The sequence below is a fragment of the Zingiber officinale genome, chromosome 9B (genome assembly GCF_018446385.1).
Source record: "Zingiber officinale cultivar Zhangliang chromosome 9B, Zo_v1.1, whole genome shotgun sequence".
In the NCBI taxonomy this organism is placed as follows: domain Eukaryota; kingdom Viridiplantae; phylum Streptophyta; class Magnoliopsida; order Zingiberales; family Zingiberaceae; genus Zingiber; species Zingiber officinale.
The window spans coordinates 558411-578777 of NC_056003.1; the positions used below are offsets into that span (position 1 = coordinate 558411).

General features: G+C 36.3%; 4 protein-coding genes across 7 annotated transcripts; 2 read left to right on the forward strand and 2 right to left on the reverse strand.

Annotated features, from left to right (window-relative positions):
* The first annotated feature begins 771 nt into the window (after positions 1 to 771).
* On the forward strand, positions 772 to 1783 carry LOC122024227 (brassinosteroid-responsive RING protein 1-like). Its single transcript, XM_042582792.1, has one exon. It carries the CDS (start codon positions 951 to 953, stop codon positions 1599 to 1601), a length of 651 nt encoding a protein of 216 aa, XP_042438726.1. The 5' UTR covers positions 772 to 950; the 3' UTR covers positions 1602 to 1783.
* A 448-nt stretch (positions 1784 to 2231) lies between these two features.
* Positions 2232 to 11290, reverse strand: LOC122024205 (mechanosensitive ion channel protein 1, mitochondrial-like). 3 transcript variants are annotated; one of them, XR_006123370.1, is made up of 9 exons: positions 11157 to 11290; positions 9367 to 10259; positions 7613 to 7884; positions 6953 to 7053; positions 6523 to 6630; positions 4658 to 4879; positions 3739 to 3876; positions 2700 to 2747; positions 2232 to 2505 (listed from the first exon to the last, which is right to left on the reverse strand). XR_006123370.1 is itself a non-coding variant. In XM_042582767.1 (8 exons), exons 2-7 carry the CDS (start codon positions 10191 to 10193, stop codon positions 3763 to 3765), a joined length of 1644 nt encoding a protein of 547 aa, XP_042438701.1. In that variant the 5' UTR covers positions 10194 to 10259; positions 11157 to 11290; the 3' UTR covers positions 2232 to 2505; positions 3739 to 3762. The 3 variants fall into 3 exon arrangements, 1 of the variants encoding a protein (XP_042438701.1); XR_006123369.1 differs by having other exon boundaries at positions 2681 to 2747; XM_042582767.1 differs by lacking the exon at positions 2700 to 2747.
* A 2730-nt stretch (positions 11291 to 14020) lies between these two features.
* Positions 14021 to 16039, forward strand: LOC122025642 (50S ribosomal protein L18-like). 2 transcript variants are annotated; one of them, XM_042584480.1, is made up of 3 exons: positions 14021 to 14286; positions 14398 to 14501; positions 15266 to 15398. In XM_042584480.1, the coding sequence occupies exons 1-3, from the start codon at positions 14095 to 14097 to the stop codon at positions 15378 to 15380; spliced, it is 411 nt and encodes a 136-aa protein (XP_042440414.1). In that variant the 5' UTR covers positions 14021 to 14094; the 3' UTR covers positions 15381 to 15398. The 2 variants fall into 2 exon arrangements, with proteins under 2 accessions (XP_042440414.1, XP_042440413.1); XM_042584479.1 differs by lacking the exon at positions 14398 to 14501 and having other exon boundaries at positions 14030 to 14286; positions 15266 to 16039.
* Positions 16040 to 17346: 1307 nt separating this feature from the next.
* On the reverse strand, positions 17347 to 19179 carry LOC122025377 (BOI-related E3 ubiquitin-protein ligase 1-like). Its single transcript, XM_042584184.1, has 4 exons — positions 18613 to 19179; positions 18456 to 18523; positions 18098 to 18366; positions 17347 to 18001 (listed from the first exon to the last, which is right to left on the reverse strand). The coding sequence occupies exons 1-4, from the start codon at positions 18657 to 18659 to the stop codon at positions 17471 to 17473; spliced, it is 915 nt and encodes a 304-aa protein (XP_042440118.1). The 5' UTR covers positions 18660 to 19179; the 3' UTR covers positions 17347 to 17470.
* Positions 19180 to 20367: the final 1188 nt, after the last annotated feature.

Below are 20367 nucleotides of genomic sequence, written 5' to 3' on the forward strand. Positions count from 1 at the left end.
CATTTGCAATGCAATGAATCTGCACCATTCAATTCTCTCCCCCAAAAATCACGACTCCATTATTTTCCTAACTAATAAGTTTATTGAAATATAAGAAAATTTACTAGTAAACTAATTTATGTCGAATAAAATAACCCAATTTAATTTTATTATTATTAGCCCAGGAGAGATAAAATATACATATAAGAAAAGTAGGATTATTTTATGAAATTAGGATCACATAAAATAAAAAAGACTAGTGCCCAATAAAATATCATAATGATACAGCTCATCCATTATGAAAATAAATTCTATGATTTAATATGACATTAGTGCATGTCATAAATTATGTCAATTAATAGCACATATAAATGGTAGAAGAAGATATTTTAAATCAAAATAATAATTCCTTAAGAATTTTTTAGTTTGAGATTTTTTATATTATATGTATATAAATAATATAGTAAAATTTTCGAGGGCTATTTTTAAATTTAAAAAAAAACAAATAGCCATCATCAATTACCTATAAAGGACATCCACACTAATTCGAGTAGAGACAAGCTGTATGTCCTCTCTCTCCCCTCTCATATAATTCTTCTCTCCACTATAAAAAGAAATTTGTTTTAAATTTTCATTTCTAGTACCAATATTATTTATTATTATCTATCCTCAGGGAATTGACAAGGGGAGAAGTCACTGTCTTGAAAACTTTTAAAATGAGGTCCCTTAAATTGTTGAAATTGTCCTGCCCTGCCCTGCCATGGTGATGCTCTTCTGTATAAATTGCCATGAGAAGAGATGCATAAAACAGAAAAGAGGAAAAAAGAAAAGAGAGTAGCAGAGGAGAAATGCGTCGAAATTACGCTGTTGCGATCTCTCGTCACATCCTGATTTCCCCAAATTACGAGAAGAGAAGAGAAGAAGAGGGAGCATAAAAATCAAATCTTGAGTCGCCGGAGAAGTGACTGAGCATGGGGTTCCCGGTGGCCTACACCGACCTGCTGCAGTTGCCAAAGGTTCTCCTCAACGTGGTCCTGCTCCTCGGCTACCTGCGGAGGTTCCTCCTCCGCGCCTTCGAAGCGGTCGGCCTCGGAGACCTCCTCGACGACGACGACGTCCCCTTCGTTGAAACGAACGCCGCCGCGCTGCTCCGACAATTCCAACCGGCGTCGGCGGCAAGGATACGGGAGGCTCTCCCGGCTGTGCGGTTCAGAGAGCTGGGGGAGTTCGAACCGGGAGGAGGAGGAGGAGGAGGGAGCGGCTGCGTGGTGTGTCTGTGCGAGTTCGGGGCGGAGGAGGAGGTCCGGCTGCTGAGCAACTGCCGCCACCTATTCCACCGCGGGTGCCTCGACCAGTGGCTGGAGCACGAGCGGCGGACGTGCCCGCTCTGCCGCGCTCCGCTGCTTCCGGGTGAGGCGAAGGCCGAGGCGGAGGAGCAAATGTGGGATGAGGACGTGCCGTGGGAGTCGTACTACGAAGACTTCGGTCCTCTTGGGATTGCTCCGGCATGGGAGCCGATTCCGACGCTTCTCCCTCGGTTTCCAGAAGACTTCGCTCCTCTTGGGATTGCTCCGGCGGCGCCGCCGAGTCCGACGCTTCTCCCTCGGTTTCCAGAACTGTAATCGAATCGAAGAAACAGACTCCATTTAATATTAAAAAAAAAAAAAGGGAATGGTCAAGATTATTGTTTTTTTTTTTTCTGTAGTTTAGAAAAGTTGGGAGTTTAATTATCACGCAAGTTTCACATTACCTGAAATGTATATATTAGACAAATAAATAAATAAAAATAAAAAACTTTCGAGAATGAAGTGGTTAATTAGACCAATGAGCCATAAGGTCAGCCGTTAAGTTTCCTTATTCACTTGCCGTTTTAACATATCTGAGGAAGAATTTTTACAGACATTTTACTAAATCATAGCTTTTTTTTTTATTGTTTTTTAATTAAACCTTGTTTTTTCAAAAAACAAAAATCATCTTCCAAATGGATCTTTTCCCAGCTTAGTGATTTTCAGATTCCCTCCGAAATGAAAGTACAAACTAATTTCTAAAACAGGTCGCAATGTATCCTTTTTTTTATTCAGTTTTCAATAAAAGATAGATATTTCGAAGCCTCAAATTTATTCAAAATTATTAGAAAGAATACAAATAGACATTTGTTCAAATCACATCAGCTCGCATTTAAATTAAATTTTAAGGGACTTGAAAATAAAAAAAAAATATGTATGGAACTTAATTTGGTAAAAAAATAATCATCAACGAAATGACCAAGGAACCATATATTGTCCACAACCACTGACATACTGTTTACACTAAGGGGCCCATGGAGAGGCCCCAGTTCGGCATTTTCTATCAAAAAGGAGTATTGTTTGATCGCTTAAAGAACAGTTATCAACTTTGATCAGACAAATGGATGTACAGCACAACAAAAGACACCAGACCACAAAACTTCTTAGGCCACTCCTTTTTCTTGTTTTGTTTGCTTCAACTTTTCTGAGACCAGGAAAACTCCAGCAGACAAAAGTTGAGCTGCACAACGAAACCTAACAGTGGTCAGAAAACTGGATGTCTACTGGCGAGCAGGCACTACTGTTCTACTCATTGTCACTGAATGATCATGCATTCTAACTTAGTAAGAAAATCAACATTGATAGCTTGCACATATAATAAACTGGAAAAGAAACTGCAGTAGCAAATGACTCACAACAAAGAATATATGATACCATCACGGGTTGCCCTTTTTCTTGCTTTCCTGGTTCTTGCCCTAGTGTCTGAAATGTAAAGCTAAGCTTCACTTGATATGTCTCTTCTGATTCAAATGTAGTAATAATTTCTAAACTAATATGAAACCAAAGTGGAGAAGCACCAAATATATATATTATATATCAGTCTCATTCATTATTGATTATATACAGTATCTCTATACTCTATTAGAACTTTAGAAACAGGATTCCTTGGTTATGTATATCTAGGATTCTTTTGTTGTTTGTCTTTTATCTCCAGTTGGCAAGTACTGCATACTGAGTGCTGTGCACTGTACAAAGCAGACTAAATGCACAAAGTAAAGTCCGCAATAATGCGCTATGATATATGATTTTGATCCTGACAGGCCTAGACGTAACATGCATCCTTGAGGATTCAACAATCATATGTAGACAATATCAGACTGATTCACACCATAATGCATCTGGTGTGAGAAAGCAAATTCGGTTGACTTTAACTTGAGTTTATCTTTGACTACGAGGTGTTCTTACACAATATTGGATGTTAAGATAATTCTCCATTCAAAACGAGAGTGACTATTATAACTCCAATAGCAGGCATTGCATGGATTCAACACATTTGAATTGATTTAAATGAACAAATAATATTCTTCAAGTACGCTATAGGTCCTATATACCATGTGCAATCGCTTTATGGTCCCCTTCAAAATTAGTATAGGCAATTATGGACCGAACTGAAGCTTTATAAGACCATGTACAACCCCATATTATTAGAAGAAATATAGTAGCAAAGATGAACATTAGCAAGAGACCGCATAAAACCTTCAATTAATTAGTTCTTGCAAGATCGTGACACATAATTTCTCTAGCATGTATTGCAAAATATATATCAAGTGTTGTTCTTCTTCACATGCTCACCCACATCACCGGACTAAAATGAACCACATAGAACAAACTAAAGTAACCACAATGTATGATGAAAAAAAAACTTTCTACCAACAATTTGCACAATAAAGTTCAGGACAAACAACTAAGATACCTGATGCAAAGTCTACTAATACTGTCAAAAGTTTGTTCGATCATTTAGGTTGCTTCCAAGTTCAGCACCATGTTGTCGGATAATCCGTACGGCTTGCAGAAGAATATCTTGTTCTGTAGCAAATAACTCGTCTTTTCTCTGAAAAAGACAAATTTATGTAAATTCTAAGGGGAAAAAAAATTCATACCAACAGTTGTAGACTAGGATAATGACAGTGTTACTTATAAATCGAAATTGCTATTGAAAATAGATTATAGACCACAACCAGAGAACATTTCCAGTTGTATCCATATTTATGACATCTATGTACTCCCTCAAATATTGAATATTTCATGAACAAACCCCTAAAGACATGACAATTAAGTTAACAAAATCAATAAATAATAATAATAATGGTAAATCTAGATGGCCAAAATCTGGTCAACTAGAAAATGAATCTTAAGAGTTTAATCAATGTATGCCATTTTAGAAATATAATTAATCATTAATATATAGAAAGATAATTTTTAAAAATTAAATATGAAAATATATGGGAAATGATATATTTGACTCATAAAATATGATATTACTTGGATACCCTTAATAATGATCCTAAAAATAGAAAAAAAAAATCTATTCTAGCTGGCCAGATTATAACCATTTAGTACTGTCCTAATAATAATAATAATTCAAAATTTTTAAAACACACATGCTTCACATTAATGAACAGAGGTGAAAACTTGGAGGTTAATATAATTCGACCTAATATTTATTAATCTATTTTCTAGTAGAAAAATACTGAAATTTGAAACATATTTTCAACAAGAAAATGTGCATTGTTGATGTTATTGAGATTCTTGAGTTTTCCAATTGTTTAAACAATAGAGTTGGCATGTGCTTGACTTCCATACAAACAAACAGTTGTAAAATGAGAACTCACCATACTTCTGAGATTGCATCCCAGCGTAAGCTCTACAAAAGAATATTCAATCCGAGAGAGGTAGCAATAGGGGGCATCCTTTCCAAGAAAAACTTTTGGATATCCTTTTAGCATAGACTTTATCTCTTCAGATATAAGCGGAATCTTCTCTATATCCTCAATTCGTACAGGTATTTTGGTAAGGCTAGCAAACCACTGAGCACGTGATTTATTCACAATGACCTATTTTCATGAAGCAGAAAAGAATAAATGACAACAACTTATCAAAATAAGCAATGTGTTTATCTAGCTATCAAATGAAAATATTTTAACTAGGTACAACTCATTGCCAAGCTTTGGGATATAAACAAACTGATCACTAACCCCAGTGATGACATAGATGCAATAACCAAAACTATTTCAATCAGCTAAGGTTTCATCTCTTTTTCTCATTTCAACATTCAGGTATGTTGCAAATTATGAAAAGAAAACTAAAAAAATTGTTATCTATTCTAACCCGATAAGTTACAACCAAGTTTTGATTTCAAGAGTTGAACAAGGCCCAAATGCAAATATTGACTGTTTAGACACCCATGTGATGCATATGTTAGATTAAGAAAGATCTAATTAAATCAGAAACTAACTAAAAAGTATTTTAAAATGCTCACTCAAAGGGAAGCAATATTTTTAAAAGCACTCTGTGACTGCACACACATAAAATGAAGGACCACATTGATATCTTTTATTTGGTCCAAATATTTGGCAATGTAGTTTAGGTAGTCCACTATGTGATATAATATATGACCTAGGCGGGCATTATGAGATAACATATGTAATTGAGTCATTAGATGGGTCCAAATTAAATTTCTTTGAGTGAAATACAGACAAATAGGAATGCGTTCATAAGACAATCACTCATAGCAAATATATTGCAAAAAATGAAGAGTAGATACAATGATATATTAGGGTAGATAATTTCTCTCTTACAAAGGATCAATACTTGTAAAGCTTAAATTTATGGTTTGGTTATGCATGATATTTATATGCATCTTGTTAATGTTAGGTGCTAGATTTAAAATAGGCCATCCATAGATCATATGTTTGAGTAATTTGATATCTTATATGATGAATGTAATTTTTTTTATATAGATTTGTTATATTGAATCATTTATTGATAGATCTAAAAGTTTCTTCTATATGAATTTCTTAATTTAATTGTTTTTATATATAAATTTTTGGTATCAAAAATATTTTATTAAATAAAGTATTGTTTGCTTTTATCTATACAATTATTTTCACATATGGATTGTATATGTGCTATGTAGTGATTCAACCACTTATTGTCAGCATAGCCTTTTGCAAATAGGCATCATAGAGTTTTATCCATTTTTGCATATTGGAAAAGAAAGCAGGGTTGTGTTGCTAGGAGATGACTGAGGACATACTAGATTTCCCGAAGGACAACAGACAACTGGGATAATTGGTATGTGTTGCTTGGAGATCATAGACAGTCTACTAGATTTCCTTAGTTCAACATGGATAGAATTGCCATATTTCTTCCTTTCCATCGGAGTTGACACATTACTTTGATTGGTGAAAAAAAATGCAGGGACTATATTAAATGATTTTGTCCCAACCATATTAAGTAAACACTGAATAAAAGACTGTAAATATTATAACCTCTGCTCGCACAAAATAATATTTTTGCAAATTTAATAATCTTATTTATAGAAAATCTTTTTAATGCATAATGTTATGTGCAAGAGGGAAACAAGAGCTTATAACACAAGAACTTAAGAATCAACAAAAATTAAAAATAAAAAACAATTGGAAATAGTAACTTCTTAGTGCCTAATGTTCTAGCACAACAACAATGAATTACTCACCTGACTAGAGAAGAGTGAGTTTGGAACTATGACAGGGAACTTCTCAGGATTGATCAAGGATGTGGTAGTGAGTCCCATTTCTACCACTTGGCCTTCTACTGACCCAGCCTGCATGTTCAAAAGCAATTAATCACTAGCATTTTCACAGATAAAGCAAATGTGAAAATCAAGGAACATGAATACAACAACTGCATATTTTATCAATTATTTCAATATATATATATATCTTAGAAACTAGTAAGTTGAAAATGAGGAATCTAAAGACAACTTTTGGTTAAAACGACTAGGATTAAATCAACAAAAATTACCAAATGTTATAGTTGAAAGAAGAAACGCAAATAGTAAATGTTAAGATATAACAAATATTATTTTACCATTGTAGCATAACACAAAATTAGTTTTCAACAAAGATATGTATAAGATTACATACCTTTATATTGTCTCCCACTCCAAAAGGCTTTGAAAATTGCAAAGAAAGGCCGCTAAGCAAATTGCCAAGGATGTCTCTAGCAGCAAATGCAGTAGCCACACCTATAATGAAGATAGATTGACAATATATTAATCAAAGAGCCTTAAGTATTGTATCTGACGACACTTAATATAAATTTCAGTTTCAACAATTCAATTAACAATATAAACAAACAACAAAAACCCAACTTGGGTTAGACTCCAAAACGCATAATTTTCATGGCATTATTGATAAAATGATTACCAGAAAGTGTGAGATAGCAACTGTCATGTGTATGTATGTTTAAAGTCAATGACCCATCAATTGCTCATTCAGTTGATTTGAAATATAGTTGTCTTTTTTTTATCATGAATGATTTAGAATAAATCAAACCTAAAAAGTCTAAACAACGGTAGAAGACCCAAAATCTTCAGCAATGCAAAGATGCATGACCGAATATAGTTATGACAATGCATCATCAAAACTACAAGTGTACATCATTACAAAGTTGATAACTAGCTATAACATGACAAAGAAAAGAAAAGGACAATACAATGATCAATTAGGCAACTAGGACAATATGAATACTAACAATAGCTTGGTAACTTAGAATAAATACTGAGATAAATAATCAAAGCATACCTCCTATGCCACCAACAGTTACAATAGATTGCACGGGCACACCAAGTGCCTCAGCTAAGCCCATCACTCCTAGTATAATCAAGCCTAAAGATGACAATTTCTCAAGTGTCAATAGCTTGTCTCGATCAAGGCCTACAACAGTCTGGGTCATCAAAGCCTTTGAGAAAAAATTGGTTTTCCATCTATGGAGAAACCAAATGAAAGAAAGCACAACTGCCCCTCTCCATGCTTGTGAAAGATATTCTGTAACGGTTGGCGCAATCATAACACCTCTGTATAGTAGCATGCAAAAGAAGTTAATGAAGTATCTTTAAAGGCAGATGCATGAATTAAAAAGACACGATAAAATTGTGCTCATTGATTAGAGGAACAATCAAAGAACCCTTTCATCTACTTAACATGGTAAGTCATGCTAAATGTCTTTCTCATTCATTTAGTGATGTTGTTGGTTCTCATTAATGTCTCTTAAATTTATTAATCACCAAAAAAATTGAATTCCTAACAAATTATAAGTCTTTGTTATAAATAAAGGAGAATTGATTGCTTAACAACTGAAACAAAATGAGTGTAGACTTATGGGATAAAGAGGTGGCTATCCTGTAAGTTAAATTGGTGATGTACTTTGACTGAAGAGTCATCTGGCTTATGATGCGACTTGGTGGCTCATGAGGTGAAAAGGTAGTGCCCTTGAGGTGATTTGATGGCTCCTTGATGAGGTGAAAGGATGATAACCTTATAAGGTGACAAGATGTCTAGCGAATATGGGTTTCTTTGAATTAGTTAATCAAAGGTTATGTCCAATGGGAATATCATATAGCTTGTCTCCATAACTAGCAAGGGATTTTAACTTATAACTACCAGCCAAACTATAATGATAGACATAGGTACCAGTGTCATGTCTCCGGTCGACCATGTGGCTGAGATAATTGAGGGTTAAACTATCTTTTCACCCAAGACTATACTCTTATTTTAGACTATACCCAAAAAATATTTATCCATTGTAAGTTAGTGTTGTTGTCAATTCTAATTCTCTTGTAAAATTTATCAATTCAATAAAAGAAGAAAATCTCCATTTTAACAAATTCTATATTAACTATTATACCAAATATAATTATATGATTGAATGTCTTATGTGTCTTTTTAAACCTAGACTATGGTAGATATTTTTCCTTGGATTTAGTTTATATCTTAGATGCCATGCCTACCTTCTTTTATATTTTTGAATGATATTTCATAATATGTTTTTAGACCACAACTATATAACTCTATAATGAAAACTATTTAGATTAAAGTGTATAGAGGGTATGCAAATTTATCTGTAGATTGAAAAAAAATGATTCCTTCTTTCTGAGTCATAACATTCATTTGTTAATAAGTAGTTTTCCCTACAACCCAAGTCTATACTTGTGGCTGCCAACTTTATCTATAAAAGGAAATATTACCCTCTTGGGAAACTTGATGTGCAACAACATTTTGTATTTCGATCTCACTACATTGATGAGTACGTTTAATGCTTAGCAGCCAAATGAAATATTGAAAGTTAACCTTGAGCTGATAATGTAGATATAAGTTAAAGTATGCATACACAAACACAATGGGTTATAAATACTAAAAATTAATGCAAAACTGACAATGTTGATACAAATTAAATAAACAGTTTAAAAACGCAAGTATTGACATGAGGACTGCAGAAAAAAGATCTCAATGAGTTGGAAAATATTTATTATATTCAAGCGTTTGAAAACAAAACTCACAGCTGACTAAAAGCCACAAAGGTAATAAGATATCTTGCCGGGTCTTCTAAAGCAGCCCAGAGGCTTTTCTCATAAGAATCTTGTTGGATAGTTGAGTTCCCAGGCAATAACCCAAAGGGACCTTGTGAAGCATACTTATGTAATTTCCTCAAAATTCTTGGCATGACAAACCAAGCTATCAATGTAGCTGATACAGTCCCAGTGACCGGAATAACCACCTTCTGCAGATATGGTTGGGAATTATATAACTCTTGGAGATAAGGAATTGCATCATTGTATAAATCCTTAGCCTTCTTTTCTGCATCAAAAGCAATGTCTACAACTGATTGGCGAGCACGATCAAGCGTTACACTCCAATCAGTAGCTGCAGGATCTGTATTTCCACTGTCTAGTGATTCTGCATTTGCACCATTTTTAACACCAATTTGGAAGTCATCTCGCTTGCTTCCAGAATGTGATGAATATGTTCGATGGTGGAACTTTTTAATTAAGGAAGTTGGAGATGAGATATATCTGATCTTTACCATATTTTTGATTGACTGATTACTAACTGGAAGTGCAGTTGAAAATGTTCTACCATCAGTCCTAGAACACCAAGTTCCAGAAAAAGAAGAAAGAACTGACAATCTGCCTGTATTCCTTTCCATATGCTGCAGAGGCCAAACTGATGTAATATGTTTGATAGGTGGAAGGTTGTGTGATAAAGTAGAAGCAGGATTCATGGCCAATCGCGAATGTTCAAGTGTCGGGATGAATTGGTTAGTAATATTTGTCTTCCAGTAATGATCCCTGAATGACCTTGCAAATATTGCTCTCATACCAACCATGACTATATATTATCTGAATCAACTCCAAAGGTACTTTACCAAGTCTGACTACTTCAGACAGTGATTCTGCAAGAAGAAGCAGAAGATAAATTACAAAAATATTTTTTTTTTAACCTAATGTGAAGACCTATTGCGAAAAATCAAACATCTGCATTTCTTCAAAAAATTCATTTTGATCAATAATTCTTTGGAAAGGGTCATTTTGGTCATCAAAACTGAAAGAAAAATGTTGAGTCAAATTTTGTTTACTTTCTTTTGATCTTCGATGAAAAAAAAAATCAATAATTCATCTTGCCACTAAAAATAAACAAACAAACTCTCCAGAAATTATAAATTTATAATTTATCTTGTGGCATTCCATATGACCAAAATAAACAAACAAACTCTCAAAAATAATTGTATCAAGTCATGTGAATACATGTATAAGAATTAATCAAACCCTAACTTACCTTTTAGAATTCTACCTACTATCAGAGATTATCCCTAATTTTATCCTTAGTTCCTAATCCCGTTACCCAAAACACCACAATCACGATATGCTGAGATGGAAGTCTCCACCCAGTCAATAGCGCACTGATTCCAGATTGCCATTTGAAGTGTCCACATGCTGATAAGATGGAATTCCTTCTCCGGCATCGCTCGTTCACTGCAAGCATATTCCTGATAGAGTAGGCAGGAAGAATTACTGCAGATAGGCTTAGCATTCGGGATCCCGACGAAGGAATACGAGTGTTTACTGATCGGAGAGTAAACTAAATTGGGTTTCAACAAATCCACTCAAGATCACCGTTCCCAGATCGCAGAGAAAGTTAAAATTGGTTACAACAAATCTACCCAAGATCAGCAAGCTCCCGAGAAATCCTTAGTTGGAACTAAGTATTTGCGACCGTACTAGAGAACAAAATCAACATGAGAAGTTTTCAGAAATCTACGAGGCGAGGGGGAAAAGCGAGTGAGACTGACCGTCGCAAACAATTGATCGATGCCTCCTCCTCCGCCCGTCAGATTCGAAGCTTGGTTGGGGGGTTTTGGCGGATCGGTGCTGGAGGCAGACTCAGTGGAGGCCAATTTATTACGAGCATTTTTCTTTTTCAACAAGCCCCGTAAAAAATAAAAAGAAAATCACTCTATTTCTTTTATAAAAAAAAATAGACTTGTATAGTTAATAAACATTTTTGCGAGACATTTTAGTCAAATAGTTGAAACATCAACCTTCTATAAGACCGGTTTGGGAGGTATATTATCCCTGGGGTCATGGTGGTAAGACATTTAAAGTGTCATTCAAATATTCACGATTTAAATCCAGTTACAACATATTTATAAAAAAAAAATTTTAAATAAGTGGCGTAATTAAGGGATGTTGAGTTTCTGGGACTGATCGCAGTGTGTACTTCTTGATTTATCCTGATGATCAATGAAAAAATTTTATAAGATCAATTACTCCAAAAATAATCAATGAGATTAACTAGAAGAATTCGATAGGTATATTCGAGTTGATACTCAACCGCATTTATTATTAGAGATGTATCATTCGATTCTGTGCTCATTGTTTTAGACAGATCATTCAGCTAAAACCAAATAAATCTTCATGATTTATCACTTCGCCTGTTTTTGCTACTAAAAGAAGTTCAAAATTTTCCTTCCCCTTATTTCTCCTTCCTTCTCCTTCCCTCGCCTCCTCCCAAACATACCATAAGTCACGTGACATTTGTTGGATGGACCTTATTTTGTTAAGTGATTTGAGTATTTAAAATTGGGTTTTAGTAAATTGCTACAAATTTTCTCAAATAAATTATTTCTTTTGTTTTTTTATCGTTAAATAGAAATTTTAAAATGTTAAACAGAAAAATAATAATGTAACTATGATTATTTGGCATTTAAATATGATTTTACTGAGTTAAATGTCAGATTTATTTAGCTATTTGCAGTGAAAAAATGGCGCACTCTTTGACTATTTGAAACATCATATTAGAATTTTAAAGAGTAACTTTCATGCAGTTTGATGTTATCAAAACGGTAATGGAGCTCAATTGAACTCACAAACTAGGATGTTCAAGGTAAGGGCATAATGAGAGTTCATAGAGGCCAGTAATTTTATTGTTTACAGCTTCTTTGTCCTGCCTATAACTTTGTTGTGTCTAAAACCATTCTTGTTGAATTATTATTAAGAAATTTTTGGTCGATACTTGATTCATTTTTGTCAAAATTTCAAGATAATAATACTCTTGTGATATGTCATATATATGGTGTGTATTGTGATGGGCATTTTATAGGGCATACAACTTCCTTGTTAGTACAAAGATCTATTTCTGTAGTCTAACTGAGCTTTAAAATGTGGAATGCCACACACATTCATAATCATGACAAGTTTTACATTCTATCTGCACAGGAACTAGAGAGTGGTGAAGAGATTATCAGCTCAAAAAGAGTCCAACTCGATGAAGGTGTTCATTCATCAAGTTGGGTTGATGCGCCGTATAGTGCATCCGAAGAAGATTTCATGTTGGAGAAATACGCATCGCATGGACTTCAAGCAATAACTTCTCTTGATAGGACTAACAATTTAATATTGAAGAATGTTGAAATCTTGAAGAACATATACAAGATGACAAAAGATGAATACGTTCACCTCCAGTGTCTCCGTCAATTCATCCTAGGGTAAATACGGAGGAGGTAAATTATGGACGGCTACTAGCCTTTGGAATAGTGACTAGCACATAAGGGAGGTATTTACCTCGGTTTTGCCGATATTCGAACCCCAGACCTCATGATGGCAACACCTCATGTGCTAGTCACTAGACTCATTCAAGGGGACCGGCTGGCGAGCTTATATTTTCCTTGGCACAAACAAAAATCTCGGGAAGCTATTTTTGGGTAGGGCTGCAAACGAATCGAACCGGTTGGCGAGCTTTTCGAGCGTGCTCGAAAAATATTCGATTCGTATTCGAATTTATCTAATTTGAACCGAACTCGAACATGTTCGAACTTTTTTTCGAACCGAACTCGAGTCCAAATTATATTATTCGAGCCGCTCACGAACCTTAATATTTATTAATATAAGTTAAATATATATTAAGTAAATAAATTTCGAGTCTTTCGAACCTATTTTCGAACAATAAGTCGAATAGTTCGCGAACATGTTCGAATATTTCGAGCCGAACTCAAACTCGAGCCCTAATTCGAACCGAACTCGAACTAAACATTTTGAATTTTTCGAGCTTCGAATCGAGCTCGAACTCGAATATATCTATTTCGAGCCTTAAATTTTTCTACATATTCGGCTCGATTCGATTCATTTACACCTCTATTTTTGGGAGCTCCAGTTCATGTCGGTCCAAGATTGTTGAAGAAAATGATGAATAGAAAGTGAACTATTGATTGAACTACTTACATGCTTTGCTTTATTGGGAACTTCCATCCCATCGGATGGGTCTAGTAGCTAGCGCATGAGGTAGTGTCATCATGAGATCTGGGATTTTGTCGAGGTAAATGTCTCTCTTATGTGCTAGTCACTATTTCAAAAATTAGTAGACATCTGTGATATTTATCTCCTCCGTGTTAACCTTAGAATGAATTGATGGAGACGCTGAGGACGAATATATTCATTTTTGTCAGGTTGATTGGGAACTCTCATTCCTTTGTTTGTTTATTTTTTTTAAACGACTTTCTTTTGCTCCTACAGCGTAGACGCATTAGACAGCAACAGGAAAAAAATCTTAAAAGCATTTTTTTAAAAAAATAAAATAAAATATTTGTCTCGCTACCGTAAAAGCGGATCGGGTTATATCACTATAGAATTCGCTTCATATTGGGGAGCGGGTACAAAATGATGTGGATATAGTGCGACGCACACGCCCCGCTTACTTTTCTCTTTACTGAAGTCGAGCTCACGCGCACGCTAATGGCGATGCCTTGGGCGACCGTGGTTTCTTCTCCTCCTGCTCCGGTTCCTCTCTGCCGTGCCTCTCCTTCGGTCTCTTGCATGAGAAACAGAAACCCTCTGTCAAAGCAGTACGCTTCTCTGTCGTGGTCTTCGTCAATCGCACTCGTCCCAATCGCCTCTCAGCAGCTCTGCAGAGGGCCCAAACAAAAGGTTTCTTCTTTTTTCCGCGACCAAATAGCATGCTAGAGGAATTCGTGGGCTCTAGGGTTTAGGGATTTTGGAAAATTTATGCCTTCGTACCTGAACATACTCACGATGCAGATTGCTGAATTAGGGCATGAATGCTGGTGTCCGGAAATCGTTTTTCTTCATGTTCGATCTTTGCGCATGAAATTCTGGGAAATGAATGAAATTACAGCAAACCAGTATGATTAAGGATGCTTTTATTTCATGTTTTTCTTTAAGATAAAACATCCATTTTTCATCTATCTGTCTGATTCTGCGTTTGTATTGTTTAGAGAATATGTTGTGTGCCTTTGATTAAGTTGTGTGCATAGAAAACGTGGAATTGGTTGTTTCCTGTTCGTTGTTATAATGTGAAATGAACGTGGAAATCTTTCTTCTCCCTTTTCCTTTCTGCTGTTAAAATGACCTCCCAATTTTCTTTTGTGGATTCAACTACAATATGAAATATTGAGTTTGGGCAGATAAATATCTCATGATATCAGGTCCCTTTAAATGGTAGCTAGATCATGACAAACGTAAATCAGAAAATTTCATGATTCTATTTGGAACATTCATGCTATCTGTTGTGTTCTTGTCCTTATAAAGATGGATAAACATACCTATCATTGTGATATGATTCACTTGCATAACATTACTAAGTTGTCTTTCATAATCATTCATACTGATACCTTTTTCCAAACAAACTCTTCTTTGTATATGTTGGCATATTCTATTTAGTTCTGTAAGCTGTCTAAATCGTTTCATATATGATTGAAGATGTATCATTAGTAATCAGCACAAAGAAGACCTTAATTGGTACTTTATTCTTTCACTAGAAATTGGACACAACATACTTCACCAAATGTTTGACTAGTTAGATTTTCTTGTTGCAACTTGTTACTTATTTGTATGTTTATCTCAGGAACTCTATTTAGGTTACCATTTCCATGGATTCCTTTTGCAGGTTGGTGTTGTTCAGGCTGCATGGACTCGCAGATCAAAAAGTGAAGCTGCAAAGAGACCCAATAGAAAATCATGGAAGCAAAGAACAGACATGTACATGCGACCTTTCTTGCTAAATGTTTTTTTCTCCAAGAGATACATTCATGCGAAAGTGATGCATAGAGGAACGAGCAAAGTTGTCTCTGTAGCAAGCAGTAATTCTAAGGATCTCAGGAATACTTTGCCATCTCTTGTTGATGATGATGCTTGTAGGACCATTGGACAACTGATTGCTGAAAGATCAAAGGACGCAGATGTTTTTGCACTGGCTTATGAACCCAAGAAAAACGAGAGGATTGAAGGCAAACTTGCAATTGTGCTGGATACCATAAAAGACAATGGAATCATTTTTGTGTAGACTACCTTTGAGTACTTTAATGGTGTAGCAACATATATATATTTGTTCTTTGTTAACTTTGTCTGATGTACCAAAACAACTTGCATCTCTGAACAGATTATTTCCCACTTCGGCTTGTGTCAAATTATAGAAGAAAGCTGCATGACATGTTTGGATATCAACAGGAACCCATGTTTGCATTCGTCTATTCCTAGAATCGATTCAAATGTTGCTAGTCAGCTACAAGATGGCATGTCCAGTCTATGTGGTATGGCTGATTGCGTCTTTTGATGTGTTAGAATTCAACATTAATTTGTGAAGCAAATTGTATTTACTTATTTTGTAGAGATGAAACTTGTTGAATTAACTAATGGAAGATGCATTGTCTCTTGTTTGTTATGTGTGCCCCAACAATCAGTAGCTATTGGACAAATATGTTGCAGATACACACCATGGCCATATCTAAAAGGTAAGTGATTTTGAATCCCTTTTCCTGGGAAACAAGACAATACAGTTTATACTTATATATTTGAATTTGTTTGCTTTAATGACTTGTAAAGCAACTATGCAATCCATTTTCCTTTGAAACAAGACAATACAGTTTATATGTTTAACTGTGTTTACTCTAATGACTTGTAAAGCAACTTTAGATATGACATTAGTTGTTACAAAGGATTAGAAACATCAGGCCTCTACTACCATAGACCATAGTCATCACTAAACTTGTCTTCCAGAGTCTTCAAAAGCATCTTCCACTGTTTGGGGCATCGTAGTATGTAATGTCAACAACAGAGAGGTAATCATTTTATGTATTAATTATTAACACTATTATTTTATTTAACAAAAACTAACATAATATATACGTGACAATATCATTATTCCATTAGATAATTAATAATGTTAATGAAAAATGGTGTAACCAACTGAAAGTGTTCCTTAATTTTATGTACAACTTGTGGAATTTTCTCAATTTAAAAGAAGCTTGAAAAAGGAGAGGATATCGAGTGGAGTGCTCATTTAGACAGAATAGAATATGGAATGATAATAATTTGATCATTTATCATCTTTCAATCTCTTTTTTTTTTTTTTTTTTTTTCATATTGGCGTGATGGACTCTATTTTCGGAGTTAAACTGTAGGACTGTCGTACGTAAATTTCTAGATCCTATACACCTCATTCCATCACCATTTATCCGTTCGATTGTCGTGATTTACCTTCCTCGTGATGACCTGGGGTTGGGTGCGGTGGGGACATTGGAGGCGAGCGATTTCATCTTTTACCATGTGATGAGCTTTATTTTCGGAAGACATGTGACCCCACGGATCATCTGAGATAGTAAATGATGACGTGCTTGTCACATGAGATCGTGAAATCGAACCACAGAATTATCAGGACGTAAATCTCCGAACTCTGTACAACTCATTCCACCATCACTTATCGTTTGTCTTTCACCACAAGTAAACAAATTGGCTCCATCTAGTCTTCGCTTTCATCTCTTATTCGCCTTCTCTCCTTTGAATAGAGTAACCATTTGATAACAAAACATAATCTATATATTCTAATAATTCTACCTCCACTAATTTTAAAAAATAACTTAAAATCCTCATAATTTACCTCATTTTCAAATCGTATGGATTATCTTCTTTTACTTCAATAAATATTTTAGGCCACATAAATTTATGAGAAAATGATAACATTAATAAAAGATGGATGAAAATAAAACAATGAAAAAAAATCATATTTCAACCAACTAAAATAAATATAAAAATCTCACAAGACTCTGAAAAAAAGATTTTTTTTTTTTTTACACATTTTTTTTTTATATTCGTATTAGGCAAGAAAGACTCGGACGCTTCCGGTTCGAACACAGCGGCAAACCGGGCACGACTCGACCGGGGTCGGCCCGCTGTCGCAGAGCTCGCACAGGCAGAGATGGCGACAGGGGAGGAGTACCGCCGCCGCCTCCCTCCGCCCACACAAGCGGCACGCTCTTTCCGGATCGACTCGATCCGGGTCGACGAAGGCCGACTCGGCGTCCTCGGGCGAAGGCGTCGACCCCCCGCGGCGGGTCTCTTCCGCCGCCTGGACCGGCGTGGTAGCGGCCGCGGAAATGGCCTGTTGCAGCTGCGCATGAAGAGTAGCGGCCTTCGCCTGGTTGGCCATGGCCTTCGCTTGCCACGCCATCGACTCGGTTCGAAGGTGGGCGAGACGGCCCTCGAGCTCGGCACTCCGCCGCGCCGCCTGCTCCAGCTCCGCCTCCTTTTCTCTCAGCCTCCGCGCGATCGAATCTTTCGCTGCGCTAATTAAAGAACAGTAGTTCCGCCGCTGTCTCTGTGCCAACATCCGGTGCAGCTGCTCGCCCTAACAAAAAAGAGCAAAAAAATATATCCGATTTTAATTTCTTCGATGCTGAGTAGAGACGAAACAATCGGAGAGGAGGATCGAAATCGAAGCTACCTGCGCGTTAATGAACTGCTCGATTTCATCCTTGTCTCGCTTTATATGAACAGCGAGCTCTTCAGATAGGATAGGAGGAATAGAGGCAGACGAGAGGCGGAGGCCAGTCGAGACGACGGTGCGCAGTTGGTTTTGTTCCTCGTGGAGGTGGACTGCCCCCGGAAGTGGAAACAGCGCGGAGTTATTACCGGAGCGGCCATGCCCCATGGGCAGCGCCCCCGCCGGAGCGCCGGCAGCATCTCTACGTCTTTTGGCTCCTTTCGGCGCCGCTGCCGCAGATGGCCATCTCAAATCGCAGACAACGATACGACGAACAAAATGACTAACCAAACAACGGAAAGGAACCAACTTCTCTCACCTCCATCGGGCATCAACACCGCGGAAGGATGAAGGAAACCCGGCGCCGGTGGCTGCAACTCCATCTCTCTGCCATCAAAATCCCACCTTTAACACAGGAAATCCACCACCAAATACTCGTACTAATCAAGATCGCAGCTTTCTCTCAAAGGAGTTACCTATCGATGAGCACCAAGTCCCAGGGGCGCTGAGGTTGAACTGTCATTACTTCACCAAGAAAGCAGAGAAGGATATAAAGAAGAAAGAATCGGTGGTGGTGGCGGTGGTGTGTTCTGGAAGCGAATCAAAAGCGGATAGTGCTTTGAATGCGAGCTCCGTTTATCTGCCGCTCCTTCGCCTCCCACCTTGTCCTCTTCAATTCAATGCCTCAAAAAGGCGCTACCATCGAAGGAAACAGTCTAAAGAAGGCATGCGAGGGCTGGGCTCTTCTCAGTAGCAGACGCAAGAACAGCAGAGCGCCATTAAAGCTTCGTCCTTTTTGAGTTGGGATGGAGCCTCTCGTCTGCTCGCTTGCAGTCGAAGCTCACCGTCTCATCTCGTGCTGAGAATTCCTAGGCCGAGATCGATAATGGAGGCCGAGGCTGAGGCTGAGGCGGAGGCGGGTATAAATGGGATGGTGTTGGCTGGCGATTCCTTTGTCTGTACGCGCGAGGAGGAAAAAAAGTGGCACTGGCAGGAATTGGACGCGGTGCTGCTTCTTTTTCATGCTTTAAATTTCCATGCTTTGATCTTCATCCTCCGAATATTTTATGTCCTTTCTCATCAATTATCCTTCTTCTGTCTACACTAAACTCGTATTAATGTTCATATGCTATACGCTACCAATATCTTAAATGTATACAATTCATTAACTACTGTTTAAGAAAATGATTGCAAATTTATTATAAAATTGATGAACTTTAGAAGTGGCTAGCAATTCGAACTTCTCCATTTGATAGCAAGCAATTGTCTACCAATTAAGTAAGCTAATTAAGTTTAGAATATTAACTATTGGCATCATGGATTAGGGTTTGGTAGGTTTGGCCATTTTATTAAAAAAAATATGTTGCATTATCGTTTTTCGAAGCTGTAAGCTATCCATTTGATCAAGTAGTAAAGATAATAAATTTAAAAGGACATTTGGCAATAATTTTGGTTGAATTGTAATCTTCTTCTCTCTCAACTCTGATGGTATTACAATTAATTTTTGACAACAATAGATTCCGGTTCAAGTTTTGTCTTCATCATTGAATTTGAAAACAGTGGTTCGATGGAGAGAGGTCATTTTTATTGCTAGTTGTTGCAAGTTTATTATTCCTGTTTTGATTTTAAACAGAAAGCAAAACGTCTTTGTGAGTGTTTGGAATTTAATTTCATGGGAAATATAATCATTTCTATCTTTATTAGCAATAATTTAGTGATGAATTTTATGGATGAGATTTGGAGGCTGGAAGAAAGGAATTTGTCCACAAAACAATTAAGTTTGCTGCAGGGAATTTAATTAGCACCTAATCTTTGAATAATTCCCAACGCCGTATAGTTTTCGCCCCAAGAATCCTTCACGGCACCGTGACAAGGCATCAAGCATGAGATAGGAAACAAACCGTCAAAATCCACAATTTGACAAATTATCGTTTGGCTCAATCCAAAAGGAATTGGAGAGGAAGCATTTTTCTATCAACTTTTTTTTTTCAAAATTATTTGATAAAATATAGACATTCAAAGAAGGTTCTTATTGCTTCTATTATTATTATCTAAAGAATACAATAGTAGTTTAGGTTTTTTTTTGTTCACTGTCCAAATTATTTTTGATTTAAAATAATAATAATAACAAAGCCAAATATCACCATTTAATATTTTTTAAAAAAATATAATTTATTTGACAAGTCTAATAATATATTTTTTGCTTAAATGAGAAGGAGTTGCTTTATTTT

Coding starts and splice junctions, on each gene's coding strand:
- LOC122024227 (XM_042582792.1), top strand. CDS start 951: ATGGGGTTCCCGGTGGCCTACACCGACCTGCTGCAGTTGCCAAAGGTT.
- LOC122024205 (XM_042582767.1), bottom strand. CDS start 10,193: ATGGTTGGTATGAGAGCAATATTTGCAAGGTCATTCAGGGATCATTAC. Junction 7,054..7,612: donor AACTGTTGGTGGCATAGGAG/GTATGCTTTGAT, acceptor TCTTCATTATAG/GTGTGGCTACTGCATTTGCT. Junction 6,631..6,952: donor GAGTGGGAGACAATATAAAG/GTATGTAATCTT, acceptor TTGAACATGCAG/GCTGGGTCAGTAGAAGGCCA.
- LOC122025642 (XM_042584479.1), top strand. CDS start 14,095: ATGGCGATGCCTTGGGCGACCGTGGTTTCTTCTCCTCCTGCTCCGGTT. Junction 14,287..15,265: donor GCAGAGGGCCCAAACAAAAG/GTTTCTTCTTTT, acceptor TTCCTTTTGCAG/GTTGGTGTTGTTCAGGCTGC.
- LOC122025377 (XM_042584184.1), bottom strand. CDS start 18,659: ATGACAGTTCAACCTCAGCGCCCCTGGGACTTGGTGCTCATCGATAG. Junction 18,367..18,455: donor GGTGTTGATGCCCGATGGAG/GTGAGAGAAGTT, acceptor CATCTGCGGCAG/CGGCGCCGAAAGGAGCCAAA. Junction 18,002..18,097: donor AGCAGTTCATTAACGCGCAG/GTAGCTTCGATT, acceptor CTTTTTTGTTAG/GGCGAGCAGCTGCACCGGAT.